Source organism: the organism of the source record quoted next, unplaced genomic scaffold (assembly GCF_019419815.1).
Source record: "Pyrus x bretschneideri cultivar Hongxiangsu unplaced genomic scaffold, Pyrus_bretschneideri_v1 Contig47, whole genome shotgun sequence".
Taxonomy (NCBI): domain Eukaryota; kingdom Viridiplantae; phylum Streptophyta; class Magnoliopsida; order Rosales; family Rosaceae; genus Pyrus; species Pyrus x bretschneideri.
This window is the reverse complement of record NW_025999784.1, coordinates 3,205,102-3,214,012: the sequence shown is the minus strand read 5'-3', so window position 1 is coordinate 3,214,012 and position 8,911 is coordinate 3,205,102. Positions and strand designations below refer to the sequence as shown.

Here is an 8,911-nt window from a genome sequence, read left to right as displayed (position 1 = left end):
AAAACTTAAATTTTGAATTTTAACCCAAACCATTGGAGTTAGGTATAGAAGGGACCAAGTAACCAACCCAACCCATACCTAATATGGTGGCATGAAGAACTTTACGATAATTAGAAGAAATGTGAGGTTTGTTGTAATCTTTACTAATTAATGGAAATCCTCTTTGTCAACCAAAAGAAGGTGAAAAGATAAATTAGTCTTCTATCACACAAAAAAAATGATGGGCAATAATGTAATTTCATAGGTCCAAATTTTATTATTTTTTATTGAAACCTCACCTACATGTGATGTTAAAATACCTTTAATATTTAAAAAAAAAAAAAAAAAAAAACAGAAAACAAATACCTCCCACTCCCCCACATTCTCTCTCTCCTATTTCCCTTCTCATTTTCTAAAAAAATATATTCATACCCACAAAGTGGGTAAGCAAATATTAGTTTTAATGAAATTCTTTCTCTGTACCCTTCACATCGCGGCATCGCCCAAGCGTTTTTTGTTTTCCTAATTTTTTTCTTATTATTTATGGGTTTTTTTTTATAAAAATAAAAATGTCTAGGCAGAGAGGGTCAGCCATGAGGCGTAATGCTAATGTTGGTTCAGTCGTTCATTCATATATATAGAATTCAATTCATCCCAAGTTTGCAAAGATCCTGAAAAAAAAGCCATTTGCTCTTTGCTCTTGCAGTGCAGACGACTGCAGTGGCTTCTCTCTGACGATATTCATATTCTGATAAAGGGCGGCAGGCATTGTGGACTTGGAGAGAGGAGAGAGAGGACATTTTATTTAGATCCCAGCAGGCAGCAGGCACCAGCAGTTGAGGAGTTGGTCAAGAAGAAAGAGACTGGGACAGTTTGGGATTATTTAATCCCAGGACTAATACTCAAATCTGGAGGAAGGGAAGCAGCAGCCCCTCAATCTCAACGGTCAGATCCGATACAGATCGCCTTCCTCGGCTGAACTGATCGAGGCTCAGAATCTGATCCAGACCAATTCTCCACCCTCCGATCCCGACCCCCTCTCCGACTCCGAAAACAAGATGCTCAAGCGTCCCGGCAGGGGAATCGGAATGGGGAATCCCCAGTACGACTCCCTCTCCGACAGAATATACAGATACAGGAGCGTCATCCTCGTCATCTCAATCCCTCTCCTCCTCCTTACCATGGTCCTCTACGTCATGCCTCCGGGGGGTAATTTGAGCAACCAGCTCCCCCGCAAGCTGCCTTCCAAGGCCTCCTTCGCCGTGATCTTCGACGCCGGCAGCTCCGGCAGCCGCGTCCACGTCTTCTGCTTCGACCACAACCTTCAGCTCCTTCCCATCGGCAAAGATCTCGAGCTCTTTCTTCAGGTCAAGCCTGGCCTGAGCGCTTATGCCAAGGACCCTCGCTCTGCTGCCGAGTCCCTCACCAGTCTTCTCGATAAGGCTGAGAGCGCAGTTCCCAAGGAGCTACGTTCCTTCACTCCCGTCCGCGTTGGGGCTACGGCTGGCCTGAGGGCTTTGAAGGGCGATGCTTCTGACCGCATTCTCCAGGCCGTATGCATCTTTTTTCTTGTTTGGAAATTGCAATTTCGTTAATTTTCGAAAGCGTTCACTGTTTCATTCATATGTTTGTTATGTTAATAATTCAAATTTCAAAAGGTTAGGGATCTGCTCAAACAAAGAAGCAGCCTCAGCTCCCGCCCTGATGCCGTTACTGTCATTGATGGAACTCAAGAGGGTTCTTTCCAGTGGGTACGTTTTACTCCAATTTTTGAACTCATTTATATACTAGCTGTACCCGTACCTATAGTATCTGTAAAATGCCTTCTTATACAGAAGAAGAATAATTATGATTCAGCACTTTGGATCACAGTACTTGATTCTGTCATATCTAGTTATTCATTTGTGTATGCTAGACTGTCTAAGTACATCCAATAACTCAACAATTTTGGAAAACCAAGCTCGTTTTGAAATTTGTTATCCGGGAAGCTTGCGTATGTGAGAGAGAGTATGGTAACAAAATTTTGGGGAAGCAATGTGCACATATATTATTTATCTGAAACTAAAAAGAAATGGAAAAGAAAAAAAAAAAAAAAAAAACAAGAGCAGTCATGGCTACACGTTAACTTCCTTCTTGTTTTTCAGGTGACAATAAACTATCTACTAGGAAATTTGGGGAAGAAATATTCAGATACTGTAGGGGTGGTTGACCTTGGGGGTGGATCTGTTCAGATGGCTTATGCTATCTCAGAGGCGGATGCTGCAAAAGCACCCAAGTTATCAGATGGAGAGGATGTATATGTAAGGGAAATGAATCTTAAAGGAGCTAAATATAACCTTTATGTTCACAGGTTTTCCTCTTTCCTTCTGCTTAATTGATGTCAGGATTTGGTTTTGTGTATTAATAATTCATTATTTTGTTTATTGCATGCATTAGTTTCCTTGACTTCGTTGTAACATAACTACTGTAGAACGGTTTTCCTAGGTTAATTGCTTTTGTATTTTTTGTATGCAGTTACTTGCATTACGGGTTACTAGCAGCTCGAGCAGAGATTTTAAAGGTTTCTGAAGATTCTGCCAACCCCTGCATCTTAGCTGGATATTATGGTATGCTGAGTTGCTCCATTTTCTCTTTTTTGAGAAAGAAACGACATTTTATTGCTCAAGACAATAAAAATACACAAGTGGACAAGAAGTTAACAAAAACTCAAGAACAAACAACAAAACAAGAGTTGCTCCATTTTCATCTGAACAACTATCTTTTTTCTTATATTTTAAATCCCAAGTCTTGTTCTTCATCCCTCTAGCTGAACCATCTAGCTTTTAAATATTTTTTGTTATATCTTTGTTTTGTATACAATGCTCCTCTGGAATATATCAAAATTGTCGTAAAGTCTGCAACTCTGTTGACTGCAGAACATTGACCATTGTTCTATATTTTAAATGAGTGAGAAATCATCTGATGTGGGGTGGCAGCTCTATATTGTTTTTACTTTCTGTGTTGTGGATTTAGTGCATAATATGCTGTTTGTTGGGAAATCTTGGTATGTTGTTCAGGTTCTTACACATATGGAGGACAATCTTATAAAGCATCAGCTTCCTCATCTGGATCAAGTGTTGAGGAGTGCAGGGGGGTAGTTACAAAGGCACTCAAAGTAAACGAAGCGACATGTTCACACATGAAGTGCACATTTGGTGGGGTATGGAACGGTGGAGGAGGGGATGGACAAAGGAACCTATTTGTGGCTTCATTTTTCTTTGACAGAGCTGCTGAGGTATTTCACCATTCTTGATTTTTATATATTATTACTTTGATGTGCATGAAAATGTTCATGGTTTATTTTAGACAACAAAATGTTTTTGCTAACCACTTATTATACAAATGCCTTACCAAAAAAACAAAAAAAATGTTGTACAAATGCAGGCTGGTTTTGTTAACCCAGACGAACCTGTTGCCAAAGTTCACCCTGGTAACTTTGAGGAGGCAGCTAAGCGTGCTTGTGAAACTAAACTTGAGGATGCTAAATCAACATATCCACAAGTTGAGGAGGGAAACCTGCCATTCTTGTGCATGGATCTAGTCTACCAATCTACATTGCTTGTGGATGGATTTGGTAGGTCTTAGTTATACTTACTGAGTTAAGCAAGTTGGAAAATGACGTTTCATCTAAATAAAATTCTAATATGTTCGTACCGGTTGCTTCAATATCTTAATCAGGTCTTGATCCCTGGCAAGAGATTACATTGGTGAAGAAAGTTGAGTATCAAAATTCCTTGGTTGAAGCTGCATGGCCACTAGGGAGTGCCATAGAGGCTGTGTCCTCATTATAAATGCAAGTTACATTATCAGCTGAATCACCTATTGGAAAGACAAGCCCTTGAATTTTTGGCACCGGCGGTCTTTGAGCTCCATGATCAGTACTGCCTCAGAAGCCGACCTCATAAACTGATATTGGGCTGAATTGGGAATTGGATTTGGTCTATAATTATGGGAATAATGAGAGAATATAGTTGAATTTGTTTTCATTTGTAATTATTCAGACTTAACTATTCTTTAGAGAACAATTTGATTCAATTAGTTGTACTAATTTTGTCGGCTGAGCAAACAAAATGGTGATACCATTTCCATATTTTTCGTTTGCGTCTGTCCTTGTCGTAGGAGAAAAAACAATTGTTTTTAATTTGTGTTTGCCATTCAGTTCATTTTCCTTCATTTGAGTTTCCAACTTGAATTCAAGTTGTTGGAACCTTAATTACATGCGCAAATAGAAATCATACCCATGTTCTTACTTAGATGGTTTTTGTGTCTAAAATTTGTCTTTCTTTGCACATCCTTATGCATGACTTTTGATTTGAATAAAATCAAGGAATATAAATAAGCAGAAGCGTTAAATTTGGAAAAAACAAAGAAAGAGTTTCTGTGTAAAAGAAGCTCAAACCATGGCCGGAGGATACCATGTGGGCTTGAGATGGTGGGGTTTATAGTTGGGCCTTCCTTGGGCCATGGCGGAGTTTTCGGTTGCGAGCTGTGAAAAAAGTAGAGAATTTGCTTGTGGCTTTTTTATTTGCACAACTTGGTCTTAAACCAAGCCTTCACCGCCAGAGCCAGACTGGGGACAGACTCGTCGCTCGACGCCTATTGATAGTGATAGTACGAAGTTATAAAAAAAGAGGTGGAAATCATTCAGATTTTGAGGTATAATACAGGAGTGAGAATTTAGGATTGCTTGCCTCTGCCGAATTGAAGAGCAGTTGAAAACAGGTACATCTTTTACTACTCGAATTTAGTATTGGATTGGTTATTTTCACAAACAGTTGGTAGGCTTCGTAGAAATGAGAAAAATGGCGAGAATTACATCACTGTACTCGAATTTGCTACGTAAAGACACGCATAGCTATGTATCTGTCGTGCCCATTGCTGCTGCCTTTGCCCTGAAGCAATTCCCTGCTGCTGCTGTATCAGCACCTCCAACGCATTTCTTTACTCCCGTCCTCCCTTGGTCTTCTTCTTCGACTAGCTCACACTCCAAGTCTCCAAACTCGGCTGATGACGATTCCACAGCAGAAGAATCACATGTCAATGTTGCTGTTGCTGACGACGACGAAGATGATGATGATGATACTGAGTTGGGAGTCTCGGATTCGGGTCTTTCTCGAGATGTGAAAAGCATTGTCGACATCTTAAGTTTACGGAGCGAGTCGCTGGGCTCTGAGATGAAGAGGAAGCTCGATCAATGCGGCATAGCAGCCTCGTCAGAGCTGGTGGCAGCGGTTCTTTCACGCGTTCGCAATGATTGGGAATCGGCATTCACCTTCTTCCTCTGGGCCGGAAAGCAGCAGCCGGGTTACTCTCACTCGGTGCGGGAATACCATTCCATGATCTCCATTCTAGGGAAAATGAGAAAGTTTGACACTGCCTGGGCCTTGATTGATGAGATGAAGGGTCATTCTCTCGTCACTCCTCACACTCTCTTGATCATGATCAGGAGGTACTCTTGCGTTCATGATGTTGGCAAGGCTATCAATACATTCTATGCTTATAAACGCTTTCACTTTGTGGCTGCCATGGATGACTTCCATGGCCTTCTCTCTGCCCTTTGCCGCTACAAAAATGTCCAAGAAGCTGAGCACTTGCTCTTCTGCAACAGAAACGCCTTCCCCTTTAACACCAAGAGCTTTAACATTATCCTCAATGGTTGGTGCAATATCATCGTCAGTCCCCGTGAGGCTGAGAGAATTTGGATGGAGATGACCAACAGAGGTGTTGTGCACGATGCTGTCTCCTACTCATGTCTCATGTCTTGCTATTCAAAAGCCTCTAACCTTAACAGGGTGCTCAAGCTCTTCGATCGGATGAAGGCAATGAAGATTGAACCCGATAGGAAAGTTTACAATGCGCTCATTTATGCTCTTGGAAAAGGCAGACTTCTGAATGAGGCTATCAATTTAGTGAAAACAATGCAAGATAAAGGCCTTACTCCCAATGTTGTCACTTTTAACTCCATCATCAAGCCTCTCTGCAAGGCCAGGAAAATTGATGAGGCTAGACGCATACTTGATGACATGTTGCACCAAGGCCTTCTTCCCACAATTCAGACTTACCATGCTTTCTTCCGTATTTTAAGGACTGGTGAGCAAGTGTTTGAGCTCTTGGAGAAGATAAAAAGTTTGGGTTGCCACCCAAATACTGATACCTACATAATGTTGATTCGAAAATTTTGTCGATGGCGCCAGCTTGATCACGTGTTCAAGTTGTGGAGTGAAATGAGTGAGAATGGAGTCAATCCCGATCGTAGCTCATATATTGTGCTGATACATGGGCTATTTTTGAATGGAAAGCTCGAGGAAGCCTACAAATATTATATAGAGATGAAAAAGAAACAGTATTTGCCAGAACCAAGGACAGAAGAGATGCTTCAGGCATGGTTGTCCGGTAAGCAGATTTCCACATTCCATACAACAGATAAAGAAGATGATCAATTGGACTGGAGTCACCTGGACATGAACGCTAGAGTAACCCCCAAGAAATCTCATCAGGAAAAAGATTTCCTTCGGCAGCTGGAAGCTAGGAAAGTTGTAAGAGAGCGGGGCTTTTCTTTGTGGGAGCCATAGGTTTCAATGAAATAAGCAATCTCAGTAGTGCCTGATCTTGGTATGCACATGGTCATGGCCGGTCACCAGCATTTGGCATCAAGTTTCGGTGGACTCTATACAGGTGCATATCATTCTCTGTCGGTGTACACTCAACTTTTTACATTTGTTGTCACAAACAAAGAACTAAAATATTTTAGACTCGCCAGTCAACTCAAGCATGTTGTGAACTCCAACATGGGCATTGACATCTTGCAAATGGATTTGTGATTTGGGTTATATCCTCTGTTAAATCAGATTCTATTCTTTATTTTGGCAATTTATCATCCCCTCTTCTGTTTATTTATTTGTTTATTTTTCTGTACATATTTTGATTCAAATTTATTTCATATACTGGAAGTTACACGTTTGAACAGAAAATGGTTTGGAGAAGAGGGGCAGAGAGAGAGAAAATTATTCAGAAGAAATTGGAACATAAAAAACTTCTATGAATGCATAACTACAAGAAACACTTCCAGTACACTGCTATTTTTGTTTGTACATGCAGTGTATTACTTGGTAGTGTGATCGTGTTCACTGTTTTTGGGACCTTTTCATGGATGTTGGACATTATTCTAGTTAACATCAATATATTCAAGAATTTATGATATATCTGTTAAGGTCAGCACAACAATATCACATAACCCCTAAACTCTAGTGGTGACTCCACCACATATATTTGAACTGACATTTTGGTGAATCAACCAGGACTGAGTCATCACAGTTAGCTCATATGGTCTATATGATCGACGATGGGTGGTGGGAATGACATGCACACAATTGTGGTGGCTTTGTGTGCTGTTACGACTGACTTAATGGCATCTTATCATGGAAACTTTTATTAATATCCCTGCAGCATACATTGGTGACAATCGATGTGTGCTGCTGTGTAGTGTTTTGCTTGCAGTTGGTGACAAGTGGCCATAGGTATGTATTGTAATTTGAAAATGGTATAGACATTATATTTACTAAAAATTGTATATTTAATACGTATTGGGATAATCTTACTAGAATGTATAATCTTTATATGAAAAAATTATGCGACTGTCTTATTTGCGATTGGAGTTTAGGGATAGTTCTTTTCAGGCTCCATTTTATGATTGGAGTACTGCTGTGTCTTAGTTTTCATTCATGTAATGTCCGGATGTTTTAGCTCTGTTTTGCGGTTATAGTTGAGTAGTCTAGCTTGTCCAGTGGACAACTTGTACTATTGATGTAATGTTCTTGTTATTACTAATAGCACATTTATTATAAAAACAGAAATTTACTGTTCTTTGTAATTTGACTTGGATTTTGTGATGGACATAATTTTGATTAGACAGAAACGGTTTCCAGATTAGTTGTATATATTTTATTTGCCTACCTTATATACTTTGAAAAACCAAAACCAAAACCATCATGCATATTTTACTTACTAAGTTAGTAGTTCATGCCTGCATTTCAATGGTCAACCTTCAGGTATGAGTTGACAAGAGAAAATAAAGATATTGTTAACAGTTGTGGATCTCATTCTCTAGTCTTTGTGGATAGGCTTGGTGGAACCTTTTACAGATTTTTTTTGCACACAACTTTTTATCGGTTGCTGTATAATTTGTGGATAAAATGAATATCGTTCTAGTTGCAGATCTTTGATACTAAAGGTTTTTGGTGTATGGAGACTCAATGGCATGGGTTTGTTATTAGCATTAGACAAATCCTTGGGCACAGCTATGTAAAGAACATCCAATTAAGTTTATGGATGCTATATGATGGTTGATATGATGCCGATTTTGCATAATATGATCATGATGATTAAAGCATACGTGAATAGATCTTGAAGTCTGAAAATGATCTATGAATTTCCTTTTTTGTTGACAATGATCTTTGAAATTAAGTATGTAAAATTACTTTGTAGTTTTTGAAATTGCATTGAAACGAGTCTTGAAGTTGCTTAAAAACTTAAGACTATTCAACCAAAAAAAAAAAAGAAAACAAAGACTGGTCAACTATTTGGATTACTTCATATTCCATATTTAACACTTCAAATGATGTTTCTCGAATTTTGGGCATGGCTGTCAGGTATAAGAGCAAAAGTATTAGATCTCATTTAGGTTGTGGGATTTGGTATCCTTCTGCTTGCAGAAGTAGTAGTTCTGAAGTTATTGTAAAACCTAGACAAATAAAGTGTCAGATTACATTCTTATCAGAGACAACGAAAAAAAGAGTAAGATAACTAATCCCATATGTAAACTTCCAAGGGATACCAAATAGTCCTCAAATATTACACCTCTCGAGCCACTTGTAGTAGACTATGTTTGTGTTAC

General features: G+C 39.3%; 2 protein-coding genes across 2 annotated transcripts; both read left to right on the top strand.

Annotated features, from left to right (window-relative positions):
• The first annotated feature begins 436 nt into the window (after window positions 1–436).
• Window positions 437–4,231, top strand: LOC103956192 (apyrase 2). The gene is made up of 7 exons (XM_009368139.3): window positions 437–1,532; window positions 1,638–1,730; window positions 2,124–2,329; window positions 2,494–2,585; window positions 3,036–3,253; window positions 3,403–3,592; window positions 3,697–4,231. The coding sequence occupies exons 1-7, from the start codon at window positions 1,038–1,040 to the stop codon at window positions 3,807–3,809; spliced, it is 1,407 nt and encodes a 468-aa protein (XP_009366414.1). The 5' UTR covers window positions 437–1,037; the 3' UTR covers window positions 3,810–4,231.
• A 153-nt stretch (window positions 4,232–4,384) lies between these two features.
• Window positions 4,385–7,660, top strand: LOC103956193 (pentatricopeptide repeat-containing protein At5g15010, mitochondrial). Its single transcript, XM_048568084.1, has 2 exons — window positions 4,385–6,693; window positions 7,317–7,660. Exon 1 carries the CDS (start codon window positions 4,812–4,814, stop codon window positions 6,588–6,590), a length of 1,779 nt encoding a protein of 592 aa, XP_048424041.1. The 5' UTR covers window positions 4,385–4,811; the 3' UTR covers window positions 6,591–6,693; window positions 7,317–7,660.
• Window positions 7,661–8,911: the final 1,251 nt, after the last annotated feature.

Coding starts and splice junctions, on each gene's coding strand:
- LOC103956193 (XM_048568084.1), top strand. CDS start 4,812: ATGAGAAAAATGGCGAGAATTACATCACTGTACTCGAATTTGCTACGT.
- LOC103956192 (XM_009368139.3), top strand. CDS start 1,038: ATGCTCAAGCGTCCCGGCAGGGGAATCGGAATGGGGAATCCCCAGTAC. Junction 1,731..2,123: donor AAGAGGGTTCTTTCCAGTGG/GTACGTTTTACT, acceptor CTTGTTTTTCAG/GTGACAATAAACTATCTACT. Junction 3,593..3,696: donor ATTGCTTGTGGATGGATTTG/GTAGGTCTTAGT, acceptor TATCTTAATCAG/GTCTTGATCCCTGGCAAGAG.